The 19,017-nt window shown below is 38.6% G+C and overlaps 2 protein-coding genes across 6 annotated transcripts in view; one reads left to right on the top strand and one right to left on the bottom strand.

Annotated features, from left to right (window-relative positions):
• The window catches only part of LAMA1 (laminin subunit alpha 1), a 98,855-nt gene extending 89,051 nt beyond the window's left edge, over positions 1-9,804 (top strand). For both annotated transcript variants that reach the window (XM_086892283.1, XM_086892291.1), the window contains exons 55-63: positions 71-256; positions 702-864; positions 2,007-2,119; positions 3,187-3,376; positions 5,327-5,485; positions 6,578-6,731; positions 7,346-7,479; positions 8,542-8,764; positions 9,222-9,804. In XM_086892283.1, the coding sequence (XP_086748409.1) occupies positions 71-256; positions 702-864; positions 2,007-2,119; positions 3,187-3,376; positions 5,327-5,485; positions 6,578-6,731; positions 7,346-7,479; positions 8,542-8,764; positions 9,222-9,382 (1,483 nt within the window). In that variant the 3' untranslated portion in view covers positions 9,383-9,804. The remainder of the gene's footprint in view (positions 1-70; positions 257-701; positions 865-2,006; positions 2,120-3,186; positions 3,377-5,326; positions 5,486-6,577; positions 6,732-7,345; positions 7,480-8,541; positions 8,765-9,221) is intronic.
• Positions 9,805-10,971: 1,167 nt separating this feature from the next.
• Positions 10,972-19,017, bottom strand: part of ARHGAP28 (Rho GTPase activating protein 28) — a 77,138-nt gene continuing 69,092 nt past the window's right edge. For 2 of the 4 annotated variants that reach the window (XM_023919947.2, XM_086892310.1), the window contains exons 13-15: positions 17,489-17,643; positions 16,682-16,746; positions 10,972-14,867 (exon numbers count right to left, since the gene is read on the bottom strand). In XM_023919947.2, coding sequence (XP_023775715.2) covers positions 14,776-14,867; positions 16,682-16,746; positions 17,489-17,643 — 312 coding nt within the window. In that variant the 3' untranslated portion in view covers positions 10,972-14,775. The remainder of the gene's footprint in view (positions 14,868-16,681; positions 16,747-17,488; positions 17,644-19,017) is intronic. The other 2 variants (XM_023919949.2, XM_086892318.1) reach the window with 1 other exon arrangement.

Below are 19,017 nucleotides of genomic sequence, written 5' to 3'. Positions count from 1 at the left end.
GAATGCTTTTCATCTGCAAATGACTCTCTAAGACCTTGCTGAATGTTTTCCCTACTTTATCTTTTTTCAGGATCATAACTGTACAGGTGGATGAAGGTAAACCTGCAGAACTGAGGCTTGGTTCAGCAGCAGAAAATAGCCCCATTAATGTTTCCAACTTCTACGCTGGTGGCATTCCAGCAGAAGAGAGCATCTTAGGGCTAAAATTGTCTGGCTCCTTTCATGGCTGTATCAGCAACCTTATTTTTAACAAGGAGTAAGTCAGAAGGGTAACTGCCTTGTTTTGGAGAACCTTGTATAGTAATTGTTAAGTGTAGTTTGTAATCTCTTCCATGATACTTCTGTTTGCCTGGTTTCAATGTAAGATATGCATGATATGGGTCATGATCTGGGTATTATAATAGCCAGAAAATGGATATTGCCAGTTATATTTCTAAATAGTATTAAAAATGTTTTTTAATGTTTATGGAGACGCTGCACAAAGCACAGCTTTCTCTACTATAATTTCATCTGCAGTGACAGATAGAATGGCTTTCCAAAAATATTGTAGATTCATATTGTTCTTCTCAATCTGTCACAGATGACACTTCTTTCCTTTTCCCCTGATACTACTGAAACACCTTGTAAAATACTCTCCTTCTGCTTTGGAAATAAGCAGAAATGCACCTCTTAAATTTTTTTTTTTTTTTTTTTAAATACAGGCTTTTATATTTCACCACTTCCATGAAGTATGAACATGTGGATATGGACAGATGCTTTCTGTCAGAGAAGCCTAAACTGGCTGTACAGCCATCAGACATTATGATTCAACCTGAACTTCAGGCTTTACCAGTTCCCCTGAGACCTCTCACAGACACAAAAAAAGTATGTATTGCAGCAAAGCTCTGCTGCCACCTCTTTTGTCCTTTCTTTGTGGAGATTTATCTAATTATGGACTGTGGATATTTGCTGCCTCTGCAGTATGGAGTGGTTCAATGGATGTTGATTTGAAATTATTGTTTCCTATAGAAAAACTGATAGTAACCTTTGTAGCAGCCTGTTGGCTATTTGGAATGGAAATGTAGTTAGGTTTATCACTCTTCAGGCAGCAACAACAACAGCAAAAGGAAAAAAAAAAGAAAAAAAGAAAAGTGGAATGATGATCTCCCAACAGAAGGACTTGACAGTAACTATTATCTTTAGTGTATTCCTGCCAAGGGGATCTGTGCTCAGATTTGCATCAGCCGTGCAGTTCTGCATTAACATTTTCCTGGTCACACACATGCAGACTCTGCTCTGCGTCAGAGAGGAGGCACAAACCACTTGAGAGACACACAGTGTCTGAATGCAGCTTGCATGGCACCTGTTTCCTCTCACACAGTCCCTGTTCCCAAGAGAGAAGGCAGCATTACTTCTCTCCTTTAGCAGCTGCACATCTTTATAATGAAGGGTTTCCAAAGCATCCTGAAACCATTTTCCTGTGGCAACAGAAAGCAAGATTTTATACATTTGATTTTATAAAAGAGCAAGATTTCATACATACAGCTGGGACTATAAAAATAAATAAGTTGTCCTTTTTAAAGCTAAACTATAGCTTTGGCTCATATTCTGTTACTCAGCTCTTCTCCATACCCCAAATCATAACAAAAATGTGTTTCCTCATAAAATGGGAAAATATTTCTACCAAACCTATAAGATTTTCACGCTGGAATTGTACTTTCAGCATTAGTTATCAAAAGTTATCATTAGTTATCAATAGAATATGTATCAAGCTACAAACATTTCTCAGCAGGGAAGGCCAGTGCTGCCTACAAGACATAGTTCAATCATTAGAAATAGTTCTTTTTGAGCCTGAGGATAGGTTGGAATGATTGTGAGTTTAGTTAATTGATGTTGTGCTGTATGCTTTGTGGTTATCTTGTGGCTCAGTTTTGCTTCCTACAAAGCTCTATGCAGGCACATTTTCATTCAACAGTTGCTGGGCAGCAGCTGACACTATCCTACTTAATAAATCCTTTCATTAACAGGTAGTTTGTGCAAAAGATGAGCTGCCTGATCATGTTCAAGGTGCCCATCAGTTTGGACTTGCCAAAGGCAGCCACTTGACCCTGCTCTTCAATCAGTCTGCTGTCAGGAAGAAGTGAGTATATCCTGAATTACACATGCACACAGTGTGACTGTGCATTGAGTTGCAAGAAGTGCAGTGATGATTTTCATGATTGATCACTGCATTGCCAGCTTTGAGCATGGCCCTCACTTCAGGTTTCTCTGGGCTCCTCATGGAAGAAAGTATCATATCCCAGGTTAATGATCGTGAGTTTAGTAACTCATGGTCAGAATTCTGCATTTTTTCCCTCTCAGACTTGAGTCTCTCTGTACCTTCTGTAAGCGCTTTGATTTCTTTTTTGCACACAGAGAGCTCACATGTGGTCCCGATTCCTTTGTCTGATGCAGATGACATCTCACCCTCTCCTCTCTATTTTCTGCAAGTGCATCTTCTATATTTGAGGGTGCACTTGAAGGAGACTGCTGAGAAGAATAATTTTTTGAGACCTTATGTGTGGCAGAGAGGCCTCTCTGCCTCTTTTACTTGTTTGAGAGGCTCCCAACAAGGTCCCTATCACATAGCCTGCAAGTCACTTGTATTTGCTTCTTTCAACTCAGGAAGTCTCTGCAGGCATTGAGAAAAGAGTGATTTTTCCTTCTAGCCCTTCTGTTACAGCTACTGAGCAAAGGGCATTGCAGAGGATTGATCCCATGTAGTCTGAACCTGGTGTCTCCATAATAAATGGCTCATTCATCTCCTCTACCTTTTAAGCCTCCCTCTGTTCTCAGTCTGCCCATAATATCCCAGCAAGCCTGGCTAATAGCAATGGATGCCGTAAAGCTATCCTGGAATGGGTTCATTTCTTGGGGCAATAAGCAAGCCTGCAGTCACAAACAGCTGAGCCTGTCCCCCTTAAAGTTCATCTCACTCTTTGACAATTCCTTTTTCTTCTTCTGACAGGTACATCACTGATTTCCATTATGAAATACATTATAAGTCATGCTTTCTTAGAATCAACATAAATTCTACTTTTCTGGCTTTTGAAATAATAAATATCCTTTCATAACAATAAATTGGTCCAGGCTGTTCTCTGTGTCCAGAAAACTCTTCATCACTGCAGAAGAAATACTTTCCAGTAACACTGAATTTTTATTGTCTAGACTTTCCGTCCAGCTGAATCTCAGAACCTTTGCCTCCAGTGGCCTGATTTACTACATGGCTCACCAAAACCAGGTTGATTATGCAGCCCTACAGCTTTATGGGGGACAGCTCCATTTCTCATTTGATTTAGGCAAAGGAAAAGCAGTAGCTCTTCACCCTGCTGTTGTCAGTGATGGAAAATGGCATACGGTAGGTGGTCGCCAATCTCGTGCTCTATTTTCTCTTCCCTGGAGGTACTGCTATGGATTTTGCTTGCCTTTTCTGTATACTTTTTGTGTTGTAAAAGCAAACTGGTTCTGATCCAACCATGAAGTCATTCAGAAAACTTAAATTTGATAATTATTTCCTTTTAAAATTGTCATTAATTGTACATCAAATCCTTCCAACTACTGTCAAGTATCTCGAACTATTTAGGAATTAAACAGTTCACCAACTGTGTCATGATTGTCAACTTCAACAGAGAAGTACCTAACAGAGAGGTGTAAAAGTCTGACCTTTTCCACAGAAAGCTTTCAATGCATTATGTCACTAAAGACCTGCACTTCAGTGTGTGACAGGGTGACGAAGATTTGTGGGTGCACAATTTCTCTTTTCTCCCACTTAACGCTTATTACCTGAGCATGTCAGAGCAGCTAGTGACAACAGGGAAGCACTGTCTTTCCTTCCCTTGGTTGAGGCAACATGAGAAAGGGGGACATTTGAAATGAATGGAGGGCTTGTCTTAAGTAGAGTTGAGGAAAAATTATGTCTACAGCTTGGAGGTGTCACATAGCACTCAGGGCCTTCTGCACAAAGATTGCGTCAGTCTCTATTGGCCCAGTTCCTCCGAGCAACCCACCTGCTACTGGCTCTGGCTTTCTGTGTGAGAAGTGACTGTGATGTTTGCAGGAGTTCTAGAAGTAACTCTGAGGATATCACTTTTCCTAAAGGCAGGTGAGGATGACAGTATTCATCCTGCTAAACTTCCCCTCCTTTATCCATATGTGAAGCCTTCACTCTAGGAAGTGACTTCTGTGAGACAAAGTGATGACACAAAGCTGCCAGCTTTTCTAGGTGCCTGGGGAACCAGCAGAGTTTTTTGCTTTTCATAAATAATCAGCAGAAGGAAAACCAGCAAAAATTAACATGAAGAAAGCAAATGTGAACTTCCGTCAGAGATATCACAGTTAAGCTCTGCTGCCTACCCTGAAAGGAAGAATGCTCCAGGACTTACAGCTGCATATTTGAAATTTCACATACTCACATAAAACTCATAGTGACACTATCCACTTTTTAGGAGCTGAACAGATTACATACTAGAGCTGACCTATCTTTACTACCCAGGACATAAAGCAGGAGCTTCAGCCTTCTTCAGAGATTAAGGCTGAGTCACACCACTTCCCACCTGGGGGTGATCATTGCAGTCCCTCTGCAATCTATGCAAACTAATATGTATTGCTACTGAAAGAAGCACCACTTCTTTTCATTCTCTGCCCTCTGCTCATATCGCCCTGCTTTGCCCCTTTATCCCCTTACCAGCCCAAATGTTCATGAAACTTCATGTTGAACCTAGTCATGACTCGTGACTGGGGCTAAAAGTAAATAGAGAAGAATAAATGGCTCGCTGACTTCCCTCAGCCACATGTGAGTAATTGTTTTAGGGCAAGGCAGGCATAAGGACATGAGTGAACAAGATGGACTCGAAGAAGAACTGGAGAGCTTTTTGGTCCTAGCGAACACTGCCTATCATAAAATGACAGCATAGGAATGTGCACTTCTGAGAGCAGCAAGGCCTCAGCTGTTGGGCAGCACAGTAATTGCAGGGGGCTAGCACAGAACACCTTTCTCCAAACTCAGTGATGTACCCATATCCTAAGGCAATAAACAGGTGATTTAAAGAAATAATAAAACACTGGAAACCTTAGGCAGGACAGTATGAAATCATCGTAAGCCCTTGGGAAGGCAAGAAAGCTGTTTAACTGCTCAGTTGTATTCAGAAATGGTCTCAGCCTCAGGAAGAATTTCAAGAGAATGCCTCAGAACAGAATGTCAAAGCAATTGAACCACTAAACAATTGTCTTGTTTATTTCTATAGCAAATAATGACTAGGTAACAAATTTACCTTATTCATTTACGTTTGCATGCTTCCCTTTTTTCCAGGTAAAGACGGAATATGTTAAAAGAAAAGGCACAATCATTGTGGACGGACAGGAACTGGTAGCAGTCAATGCTCTGGGAGATGGTAGCACCTTGGACGTGGAAGGGAAGCTCTATGTGGGAGGACTCCCCTTAGACTACGTGCCAAAGAATCTTGGGAATGTAAGAAGGTTTGGGGTGGGAGGGTGTCTCTGGCATTTTGCAAGACTGGAATGAGTATACAGTGCAGCAAACCCATTTAATTCAGCATCCTGTCTCTGACAGGCTAAAAAGAAGTACTTAGGGAAAGAAGCAACAAGGAAAGTAATGACCCTTTACCAGATAAATCCTTCTAGCTTTCAATGGCTTAATGACTCCAGCTACAGCTTATATCCTTGTGTTTTAGTAATAGCCCTTAACAGAACTTTTTTTCATTCTGTTTCAATGTTAAAAATGGATAAAGAATATAAATTCCTGTCTTTCATAGTATAAGGTAAAAACAAGACCTACAATCTCAGAAATTTTAGTACCTCAGTCCTATAGCATTCAAACACAAATTAGCTGCATTAAATATCTCTGAAAGACTGTGTTTTAGCTGTCTTTAGACTAAAATGTATTTTTAATACATGCTTTTAGAGAGTAGGTTTTTGTCCCCTTCCTCCTTGTGCAGCCCATGGTATCAACAAGGATTCTGGTGATGATGATAATGTTTCTCATAGAGTTGTAGAATGTCCTGGTTTGGAAGGGGTCATCAAAGTCCAACTCCTGGCCCTGCCCAGGACACTCCAAGAATCACACCATGTACCTGAGAGCATTGTCCAAACGCTTCTTGAACTCCATCAGGCTGGTGCTGTGACCACTTCCCTGGGGGAGCCTGTTCCAGTGCCCATCTACCCTCTGGAGCGATTCAGATCAATCAATTTCATTAAGAGAACTTGCAAAATGTCCTACAAAAATCTTGATTACTCATTAATGAAGCATGTTTGGAATGATTTTACAGCTGGGTGTATCCCTGCACAGAGTCAAGCAAATACAATTCTTTCTGTATATTATAGAAGCAGTGTATACTCTGCTTCTAACTATTTGATTTTGGCTCTGAGACATTATGAACCACACATAATTATATGTAATAACAGAAATTTAATTACATAAATATTTTAATTCTGCTATGTTCTTCAGGTAATATTTTATCTACAGTAAGATCAGGTGAATCCCTAAGAGAGCATTGCAGCAGTTTATACTAAATATTGTCTCTTATGTTTCCATATGCCTTAGGTTACTCACAGTATTCCTGCCTGCATTGGTAGCATGACAATTAATGGCAAACAACTGGACAATGAGAGTCCTGTCTCTATCTTTGCTGTGAATAAATGCTATAAAACAGTGCAGGATGGTACTTTCTTTGATGGAAGTGGTTTTGCTGCTCTTGGTAAGTGTCCTTAAATGAAAAGAGTGCCTTACTGAATTAATGTTAATGAAAAAATACTCCTTTTAGGTCTTACTGGAACTGTGTGTAATTAACTGACTCCTCACACAGTGAGTGCACGCCCTGCCTATGGATTTCTGAGTCCCTTTACTCCATCCAAAAGTGGCCATTTCTGCAAAAGGCTATCTTGCTCAAATAAAATAACTAATGATTTTAGCACTGGGAAAGAAATGGACTACATTTTCCTTTAGCTAAGAATATCCATGTTCATGATATTAAGGTCTGTTAAGGAATATGAAGACAAAAGACTTTGGAAGTAACATAAAGGATTACATTTGTGCTCTTTACTGTTTCTTACAAATGAGATAGAATGGGTTAAATCTGAATTAATGAGAAAAAAAAATTATTTGTTTATTATTATTATTATTTAGAATTTATATTTTCCAGTAAAAAATGGGAGTTATGACTTTGGAAAACTTATTTTCCAGAGGTTCTGCAAGGTTCCAGCACCATAATTAACAAGTTTTTTAGACCTTTTAATGGTAATGATATATATTGAACTTTGTACACTGTGGATTACAACAGTCTTCTGCTAGAAGTTTCCAACTTCTTTTCAGTCAGAGAAGGCTACAAAGTGCGCTCTGATGTGAACATCACCCTGGAGTTCCGTACAACAGCGGTGCATGGGGTTCTTCTCGGGGTCAGCAGTGCCAAGGTTGATGCCATTGGACTGGAAATTGTACATGGCAAGGTAGGCTGCCCTGTGCAGGCACACTGATTTCACAAGGCTTGTTTGAAACTGGGAGGCTAAAACTCTTGGAATGCATGAAATACACACCAGTGAAGTGTGATGGAGGCAACTTTCCGCAGAAGGAATTTTGAGAACAGACTTTGTCTCAAGGTTTCTCATTGCCATCATATGATAAAATGTGCGATTAGTAGAAGCCACTGGAACTTTCTGGATTTTTAATTAGTGTAATTTATGTTAGTGTGCAGCCACTCTGACCTCCTGTACTATATACTTTGTGTGTTAGACCAAATATATATCTTTTTTATTGCTTAATACTTTTTCTGCCATAAAGCTATCCTTGTCCTTGAAAAAAATATTGCATATACAATGTACACTGTTTTGTAACCTCTTCTTCAATATTCATGAGCAATTAACTCATTCTCTACTTCTACTTGCCATTATGCTCCATAAACCTTTTAACAATCAATATACATAGTTCTCCAGTCATCTCTTGCATAAAAAATATACACTTGATTGCTCTTAAGTATTTGTTTTTGCAGAAATAGCTCATTTTTTATTCAAAGCTTCCTAGCTGGAGACAGCATTAAATGTCACTGTTTCTGTGGGACATACTTTCCCAGTTAATACTTACATATTAATTCTCACCACAAAGTTGAGAAAATGTCTGCTGCTTTGAAAAACAAATACATGAAAAAAATCAATACATTTATTGGCAATGACAGGTGCTTTCAGGCCATTCTTTCTTCTCTTCAGTTATATACAGTGAATCTTCTTTCAGATCTGAAAGGTTCTGTGAAAAACATCTTGATTTGTAAGAAACATTGAAATTGCTAGTGAAGTATATCAATGGACCATTGCATAGGTAGATCTAAGTGTTTTAAATTAAAAAAAACCCCACTTTAATAAGGATCTACTCTATCCATCAAAGTAAACATTAACCGTGCACATTGCCAAACATTTAAAACGGAAATCTCTGCACTAGTGTGATTGTGCTTTTATCTAGGCAGATTAGTTAATGTATTCTTACTTTATATCTTCATTGGCATCTGGCTGTTTGTACAGGTTTTATTCCATGTCAACAATGGAGCTGGCAGAATAACGGCTATGTACGAACCAAGAGGCACAAATAGCTTGTGCGATGGGAAATGGCACAAGCTTCAAGCAAACAAAAGCAAACATCGCATTGCGCTGATAATTGATGGGAATTTGGTTCACACTGATAATCCCTACATCCAGTCAACATCTGCAGATACAAACAATCCCATTTATGTTGGAGGTTATCCTGGTAGGTACAATAATATTTCCCTTCCCTTCTGTCCCTCCTGCACTCACTCCCACAAGAGTGACTCTTAACACGTGCTCCCTTTTGGTTTGCCATGGGAATTGTGACTGTGTACAGCTCAGCTGTTGCTTCATATTCTGCTAGTTTCTATTTTAACTTCAAAAACACCATGCAGAGTGGCTTTCTCCTCTGTTTTTCCCTCTCATCTTCCACTGTCCCCTGGCAAGAACTATTTCTGCAAACTCTGCCAAGTTATTACCGTGCATGGCTTACGCTTGAAAAGAGCAGTGACCATCCTTGTTGTGATGTCACAGTTCATCCAGACACGAATGGAACTTGATGCTCCTCAGGTGATGGTTTTATCTGTCGCTTCAGAGGGGCAGAATTTTAATAACGTGGATCTTTGTGTTTTTTCAGTTTGGTGGAAATAGGTTTTACATATTTCATGCTTGTTTTTCAGCTGATGTCAAGCAAAACTGCCTCACAAGCAAGAGTTCATTCCATGGCTGTTTGAGGAACCTTGTTTTGACCAAGGGCCAACATACAGAATTGTTTGACTTTAGCAGAGCTTTTGACCTGCGTGGAGTGTTTCCTCATTCCTGCCCTGGGGCTGAGCACTGAACTGTAGCAAAGCCCAACTGGATTGAGAGAGGGTTTGTTGGGTTTTGTTTTGGTTTTTTTTCGTTTTTTCTATCTGTTATTTTGCATTCTCATTTTGTAATGAAAAGAAGAACTGATAAGAAACTGCCATCTATTTGATTTTTCTGGTAGTTTTCCAGCTCAGGTCATTTATTTTTTTTTAATCAGAAGCTCAATGTCTGCATTTTAACTAAATGGTTTTAAACAACAAATACCTCTACAACAATTTAAATGGCATTAATTGGATATTTTTATTTTGGGAATTTTTATTAATCAGTGTTTACAGTATGTTTTCTTTTGATTACTTGACAGTATTTCATTTTATTGTGTGTTGGTGGTTTTGTAAGAAGGTAATAATTTTGGACCACATAATAAAACTACAATAAACTGCATTATTTCATGTAGTTCAGTTGTCCATGTATTTTAGTTAGAAGAAAAAGAGTTGGAAGGCTGAGAAGTTGCAAGAATGCCCACTACAGGGAGGTTGGAACTAGATAATCTTTAAGGCTTCTTCCAATCTGGGCCATTATATGACTCTGATTATATGAAATGTAAGTGGACATAGTCCAGCAGAGGGAGCAGCGGACTGACTAAATGCAAAATTTTGAAGGTCTCAGATTCAGAGTTTAATGAATAGAATTTTCTTAGTTACACTTCACAGGGTAGCTCCAGTTCCTTCTGCCTTACTATCCAGTGCTTCTGATGCTCATTATAGATACATTGGCTAGATGGATTTATGTTCCTGTTTATGCTTTCATGGAATCAGCTTCAGGATGAGCAGCTTCTCTATGGCACAGAGATGCCTGTGATGTGTTGCTAAAGAAACAATTTGGGTCTTATTTGGGAAAAAAACTATGTATTTTGGCAATGCAAACTTATGCATCATTCTTTGGAAATCAGTGTTTCTTACGGACACTGGGAGGCAGTTTGGAGGCCAGCCTGCAGTTGTATCTTTGTCTTTTCTTACTGTGCCTGCCTCTATTTCTAAAATGAGACTTCCAGTAGCTGTTCTTGAGCCAGCCCAAATCTGGGGAATTGTGATCAATCTCAATCAAGTAAGGACATCCATTCATCAACTGGCCAGATCATTGAGCAGTGACAAATGTGTCTCATACTTCAACATGCATCTGTAAAAAACATAGTTATTTTCAAATTACTTCCATTCCCCCCCACCCCCTTTTTTTTTTCCTCTTTGAACTAGCAGTATTTTTGTTTGATCCTTCCAATTTTATTTGGCTTTTACTATGCATTTGTACAATTTGTTCTAAAGTTAGTTTCTCTCTATGTATTTTGTACTAGTTTAAAAAATACTGGCTGAAATGAAATTCCAAAGCAGTTTGCCATTACTTTCAATGAGGCAGGATTCCAAGCAGTGTGTTTTGTGCATTACATAGAGGTAGTCCAAGTGAAGAGCTTCTGGAGCAAAGAGCTCCTCCTCTTCAGCAAGGGTGGCAGACCATGGTCCTTTGTACAGCTGTTCAGGTGCTGTAACAACACAGTTGCTTTTAAAACAGATACACCACTGCTTTTCTGCCCCCTATCCAAAATACACATGTTTAGATTTGAAGAGCTAGCTTTGTTGTATTATTTTTATTTTTAACATGGATACAATACAGTGGACGCACTCTGCTGTACAAATACACTTACATGTTGGCATACTTCAACAAAACACATAACATAATGAGGATTGTAAGGGAAACGTACATACAAACACTTTGATTAGTGGCATTGTATTATTTTCCAGAGAAGACACACATGAGTAGAAACCCACTGAAAAATGAAAATGTATCACCGTGTGTTTGTATTCATTGTCTATTAACCCCAACATCTGATCTCACAAGGTTCACATTACAAGCATAATTTAGGCAACGTGATTTGGATAAAATTTCAACCATATCCCAAAACATGTATTTTACTAGATCTTTTTTTGTAATTTCAAATCTTGCCTCATACAAAAAGAAATACTTTGTTAGTGTTAATGTGAAATTGATAATAGATTAAGTAGTAAACGTCTAAGCCAAAATATTTTTCCTGGAAAATGCAGAGTGAGGTAGTTAATATTATACATGGACACAGACACATTTGCACACATGCACACTTTCTAATGACATTCGCCGCACATACAAGTTAAAGCATTCCAGTCTGTTTTGCAACACCTGCTTTTTACAATACTCTCTCTCTCTCTGTGTTGATATGCAAAATGCTGTCCTTGTAGAACCGTGGAGTATATAAATGCTTGAGGCATCTTTGGAATTTCAGTAAGTTTCTCCCTGCTTGCTACCATTTTCTTACTAATAGCTTTCCACATATGTTGTTAGGTGACAATCCTCTTGCAACTTAGTTTTGACTTCAGCTTCTATTAAAAGGAACAAAATTCCTCGTGCCTCCACCAGCATCTTGAATTATAAGACCTAAAGTTAAGACCTCATATTTCAAAATGCTATTGAGCTTTTTCCATTTGTCTGCTGCATATTAAATCAAGTTAGTGTACCAAAACAATACAAAACAACTTAATGTGGAACAGTATTAAGCACTACAAATGGGTCATTAGGGCCATTTGTATCAAAAGAGAATTCTGACATTCTGTTTGAGAGACAGGAGGTATTTTGCCACTCTATGTAGAATCTAATTCATCTGCTAATATGCATGTCTTACAAAGTTATAGGCAGTTTAGCATAAAACAAGAGCTCACAGGATGGATTTTATTACATCATATTTGACTTCCTTAATTTCTGAAGTGGTAAAAGTCTTCCAAACCCCCCTTGTATTCCATACAGAATGCAGGGAGATCTATTTCAGAAATAACATTGATGAGGTCCAGAACATGCTGAGCGAGTTGCAGCATGAACACAGGGCTGTTCTGTCCTTTCCCTTGCACAGCCATTGAGAACACTGAGTGAAGTGAGTGGGCAAGGTAGAGGAGGTCAATGTATTTGTCTGAAGGTACTGTATGAAGTTAGCTCGTTTGCTATGATATTTCAAATTATTTCCTTAATGTTTAGCCTTTCTGTATAGTCACAGAATGCCTTTTAGTTGGCTATAGATACAATGATGCTTAGCATTTATATGATTCTCTTTGTATTCAAAGCACTTTCCACATAAAAAAATCTTTGCTGAGTTTGTCCTTCCCAGATGGATGTTTATAACTCCTGATCTGCTTAGGGAATTGTTTGGCTACATCTGAGAGTAGAATTTAACTCAACTAATTCTTATGTTGCCTTTATATGGAAAGTACTAGTCCTGCTTTGCAGCTGACAGACAAGGGCAGCATAAGCAGAAAGAGCTGTCCACAGCCACAGAGGGAACTAAAGGGTATGGGGAGCAAAGCACACGACAAAACGTTTATGCTTAGTCCTATAAACAAGCCACAGATCTACTGTCTCTTGTATACCTAAAATAAATAGCTGTCAAAATAAGGAGTGTATTTTATAATACAACTGTCCTGTTTTTTTCCTGGCTGCAACTATGTCTCCCTTAGTGTTAAGAAGAAAAAGGAAAAAGAAAACCAAAATTAAAAAAAACTAACAAAAAACAACCAACCAAACAAGAACCAAACAAAAAAACAAACAAAAAGCCAAAACAACCAGAAAGTTAAAAATGTCACTGTTTGCTAATGTTGCTAATTTTTTTATCAAGAAGATAAGAAAGAAGACAGGGTCTGCCCTCTGTAGATGTTATTGCTGCTGGTAAAATTACTGATTCAATGTTGTTTTCTTTCACTGACCACTAACAATGAAAGTTAACTACTGGAGAACACAATTAACACATTTTAGAGGCTCTCCTTCTGGTTCAGATCCTCATTGCACAGTTTCAGCAAAGCATCACGAGTTACAGACTTTCTCCAGAGGATAGCGGACTTTATGTTCACCTGGAGGACTTGGTTCAGAGTGCTTTTAAATTGCTATGTAATAAACAGAGCTTCTGCCTCATCCCTGTGTCCAGATCAGGAACAAAAACTATTGCTCAGGCTAGGGGTGGTTTCACTGCACAACATCATCATCTAATGATGGGGACATGGCAGTGCAGTTGAAGGCATTGGTTCCCACTTACTGCATATGAGAGATGAAAAAAATACTTGCTCTTTTCCAGAGATTTGTGATTTCCCTACTTAACAAACCTCTTTTAGTTCATCATAGACCAAAGTGAGATGATTGAGTGAAGAGCACTGCTTGCTCTTGTGACTAGCTCTAAATCAGAAATCCTGACATTCCCAATGCAGCTGCAGCCCACTATTCTCGTCAGTCAGTGTGTTTGCTTAGACTGCATGCCAGCGGCAATTTGCTGTGTATTTGTAAAACCCCCAGCACAACTGGGCCTGGATTGGCTATGGTTTTAAAGACCTAATGTGTAAATTATTAAATCCCTTTTCTCATTGGAAGCCCTGTCTCTTCTCCATGCTGTATTATACAAGTCCTGAACAAAGATCTCTCTTGTTGATGCTGCTGAAGAATATAAAAATTGCTTACATATTAAAGCTAAAATAAACAAAATAAAAATAATTAGGTTACAAATTAGAAACTATAATGTTTAACAAAAAAGGTGAGGACTGTAAGTGGCACCATTAACACATCTCACAGTCTGTCATTCCACAGATTTTATTCTGAGAGTATCAAGTAAAAGGCAGAGCGAGGGGCGTATGCCCCTTCTCACCTAAGCCTTTGTCTCCTGAAACTAGTGTGAGAGGGAAAGGGAAGGAAGTGTGGTTTCTGGCATTACAATTGCACACAGCTGAGGGATCCAGAGGGATGATTTTGGAAGACTGGTAGTGAGCTATAGAGTGGTACATAAATTGAGCAGTACAGCTGTCTATAGTTCCTCCTCCTGTCTCCCACCCCCAGTATCAGGTACTCATGGGGAGTGACTGAGAGACACCAGTATTGCAGTAACACACACTGTATGGATTTACTTTCAGGAGAAAGGTTTGGGTTTCACACAGCTGTCTTGGCACTACTGCATGTTGAGCTTCCACCTTCCATGCCTGACAGACACCTTCCCTTCTCCAATGTCTCTGTCATGCTTCTGTTATGCTGTGGTCAGTAGTGGTTCATTCATCTGATGCCACTGCATTATTTCCAAAAATTGTTCTAACACCAGGTCAGGAAACGAACACCGTACCTTGGTCTGCCCTCCTCACCTCCTGGGCCAGTGGCACAAGTGTAATCCATATGAAAGCATAACTAATGTGATATTTTTCCGATGGTTTGGAAACTGGAATACCAAAAGTACTATGTGCTGACCATCAGTTGGACAGTACAGTAGGAAGGAATGATATCCTGTAGCTACCATTTTGTTGTGTCTCTGCAAGAGCTGCTTAAAATGACAGGCATCACTCTTGTCCATTTGGCTTTTTGTCCAGTATACTGCTGCCTTCTGCTTCAGCTGGCTTTTGGTTTTATCACCCATTCTGCCTGAGGATTTGCACGGTAGACATCTAGCATGAACGCATCTGGATCCAAACAGTGCTGACCTGAAAAGGAGATTGTCAGCCATGAGTCATAGGATGTTCTGAGCACACAGGGACAGAGCTGTGTTAAAATGTCCTTGGAATGTTTCTCTGACTTGCATACAGCAAGCCTAGTTTGGTGTGTCCATCCAGCTAACACCTTGCCTGGATACAGAGAGGGCCTTTGGTAAATTTGCCAGCGATTTTACCCTGTGACAGTCATGAATTCACTGTCACTTCCAGGCAGGATGTCTGAGTAATGGACAAGACATTTAATCAAAGAGTGAATATGGTCTCTTTAGAAGCATCAACAACACTGTTAGAGTAAGTGCTACAGCATAGGGGGCTTTATTTCTTTGGATTTACTGAACTGGAATTACAACTCTCTGACTCCTACGCTATTTTTAAATGCTGAAAAAGTATCTCTGTAAACAATGTGTTCCCATACAGTAGGATCCTGTAAAGAAATGCTGAAACTCTAACAAGGTTTTTGGGAGTTGCCAATTTGCTGGTTAAAAAAAAAAAATAAATCCTCTGCACTCTGTTTCATTAGCTGGTGATTGGGAAGTTGTGGCTGCCTTTGCCAGAATGAGGATTTTGTGCCTCTTAGTTGAGTAATAAGGCAATAAATTCTAGAGTTAAATTGATTTGTTGGACTATATTGCATTTACATGGGGTAATGAAGTAATTTCACTGGTGAGGTTACTTTGGTGTGACACAAGATGATGGTAAAATTTTTGTACGGTTACTTATAAGGTCACTGGGGTTCTAATGATTTTATTCAAGTGAAAGCAATATAAATGAATTAATGCATAATCAGTGGACTAAGGTACCCTGAAGGATCTAGGACTATAAAAATTATTTTAAATGAAGATGCAAATTAAATGTCCTGATTTTTTGGAAGACCATGATAAGAATATTTTGGATTGTTTCACAAGGCTTTTAGGATCTTTTTTCTGTTTAAGCATCAACTGGTCATCTTGTCTGGACAGGCAAAGCAAATCACTAGTCCAATTTAATTTTATTTAATCATCAGCAATAAAGACTGATTCTGGATTGCTGCTGAAGTAAGTCTGTGATGTTTTGTAATAACTTTACAGAACTCTGTAGAGCTGAATCTAGAAGAAACAAGGAATAATTTAATCAGATAATTCACAACTGACTCCAAGAGACCATCTGGAATTTTGGTATGAACATGGAAAGGAGAGAGCCAGGATTGTGTAATATCAAATTAAAATATATTTTTTGACCTTAAGGACAGAAACTTGTGGGTTAAGCCATTGTTTTTGTTATATGAAGTGTCACTGCATGAAACAGAAGACAAAATCCCTATTGCAAGGAATCTGCAATCCAAATAAAGCACACGGATTAGTGTCAGTGTAGAACACCCATACGTGCAGGGGCTGCATTCACAATTCCGTGGGGTTTTATTTCGGGAGGTCAACGCTTACACACATACAGAAAGAAAGAGGTCTTGGGAAAAGGCTTGACAGCGAGGTGGAATGTGCTTGCAAGAGGAAGACTGAGGATCTCTTACTCATGGAATGCTTGGTTACAGAAGTGAGAGAGGTAAGCAAAAGGTCAGATGAATTTGGCAAGACTGTAAAAAGTGCTGCTGAGATCCAGCCACTGGGTTCATTCTCTCCTGTGGGGTCCCCCTCCTGTCACTCTGGAGTTGGAATAAATAATGACATTGATTCTAACAGCTTTTGTGTCCGGTTCCTTTCCTCAAATGGACTGGAGAACAGGAGAGACCCAGCTGTGTCAAAACAGTGCTGCCCTGAGGTGTTTTAAGAGGTTAAGGACATTTAGAATTAATTTTCTAAATTGAGACCTACCTATATTTCCTCCAATTTCATGTAAACTTTGGATCTGGCCTCTCACATTCTGTGATGATCCACGGCTAGGATGGGAAAAAAAACCTTTCAGTTTGTGTTTTTGTTATAACCACTGCTTTATCACCCATCATCTATAGTAAGCTAAAGTTTGACATTTTTCCCCCTTTGATCTGTCGTATCGAAACCAACAACTTCTGCCGAATGGACCACTGCAGAATAAAGAATCTGCTACAGAGGTAGGTTACTGCATCACAGTCAACTAAACCTTCTATATTATTTATTTTATATTATTTATTCAAAGAACAGATTTATGTGGTAACATGGGAAGACTTTGCAGAAAAGACTTTCAGACACAATTTACCATTTCCCATAACTGTTAATGATTATTACCTTACAGAAATAAAAACATTCTAGACTTATGGATAGATGTGGAACAATCCCTTTGAGTTCTCTATGTGGCAAAATATGAAATAATATAAAATATATATATAAAATATAAACCAAAATATATAATTATATATTATTATATAAAATATATAAAAATATATATTTAATGTACATTTTTAATAGTGATGTAAGGGAGGGCAGATTGATAGATTGATTCTGTATAGGAGCCAATTACTAAGTAAAATAGAAAGACTAAGATAAGTGGTTAAAATTTCTTTGACCAACATAACCATAAATTTGAACTTTTAGATTAGAAAAAGAGTTCTTGTAAACCTATGAATCTCTGAAGAGGGAACAATCTATTCATTTACAGTTCTGACATTGTTGTTCAGGAAAAACAAAATGTTCTACTTTACCCACCTGTTTTCACAGTGGAATCGAGCCAGGATGTCTTTGGCTTTTGTTTGGCTGTTGAGTTGAATTGCCATAGAGACTTTTGAATGCAGTGGAGCATAAACTCTTATCACCCCCTCGGGTATGTCAGACTGCAAGTATGGAGGAAAAGTGACAGCTCCCTAAAATCAATATTCAATAGAGTAAGTCTAAGACAAATAACTGCTCTAGCTCAATTCAGAAGCAGATCTGCAACCTCATTTGAAGTTGCTTGCAAAACTCACTGTCCTGCATTCACCTGGCTCTTCAAAAGACATTTACAGTCATACAAATGCAAATCTGTAGACACGAATCAAATACAACACAAAGGCACAAAGTCTTTGGTAAGTAGCACATAAATGCACACAGGGTAAAGCCCTTGAATTGTAACTTCAACTTCTGTTAACATTAGTCAGTGGACCAACTGCTTATTTGAAAACATAAAAATTATTAAAATTATTTAGAATATCTGTTCTTTCTTCTAAAGATGAAATTCTCCTGAGGCATAAAGATCTAGTTCTCTGTTTCTGCTTCCTGTATCTTCAACTAGATTCAAGTGTGTGTACAGTAAAACATCAAGTACCATATGGTTTCTGTTAATTTGAAATTTGACCTTGTGTAGGGTTCAAATGATCATCTATGAAGTTTATGCACTCTTCCATGATTAATGGTGGATAAATCAATTAGCAAGGTTTGCATTCCAGCTCAAATCCAGTTAATACCATGCTGACCAGAACACAATAGTCTCTCCAGTCTCTGTCTCTGTGTAATTTAGAACATCTGAGACCTGGGGATTGCTTTAAGTGCTCTCAACATTAAACTCAGTTATCCAAACAGAATTTGCCTCCAATTTACCCCTCATATTTCAGCTCCTTGCCATGGCTACCCTCATTTTTATTAGATGTAAAGCAAATTACTCCGATCAATGGACTTGTCTTCCCAAAGGTGCAATGACTTCAGTAACTGACTCTCCTCAGAGAAGGAGTCTATCTGTGTTCATCCCAGGCTGAATTTAACTTTGCATCACAGTAGTCTACACTGCCATTTTAAACCAACATCTATGTCTCTATCTGCAGCACCAATGTATGTCCAACCCTACCGAAAACACTTCAGTCAGTGCTGGCAAATTCTTGAGAAAGGTGAATTAGAATGGATTCACCACTCATAAATAACATTTTTCTTTCTACTTTTTCCACCATACATTACCTTCTGCATTTTCTCTCTTGTCTGTACTAGGTTGCTCATTCTCTATTTCTCATAACCTTGTGTACCATTCCTTCCTAATTTGGCTTTTCTTTTGTTATTCAAAACTATTCTTCAACAACTACAGAGTCCTTTACCGTTTCCTTGATTACTTTTACAATTCACCAGTCTTAATTCTTTTAAACATTCATGGAAGACTCTAAATACTTCATCTTCAGGTTATTAAAGGTAGTTAATACATGGAAATGCATGTAAGTTGCCTTAGGGACTGTGGATGTTGTGCATAGAGACACAACATGTCTTTTTGCCCAAAC

This window comes from Cyanistes caeruleus, chromosome 1, assembly GCF_971803275.1.
Source record: "Cyanistes caeruleus chromosome 1, bCyaCae1.hap1.1, whole genome shotgun sequence".
In the NCBI taxonomy this organism is placed as follows: domain Eukaryota; kingdom Metazoa; phylum Chordata; class Aves; order Passeriformes; family Paridae; genus Cyanistes; species Cyanistes caeruleus.
This window is presented reverse-complemented; position numbering and strand designations above follow the sequence as displayed.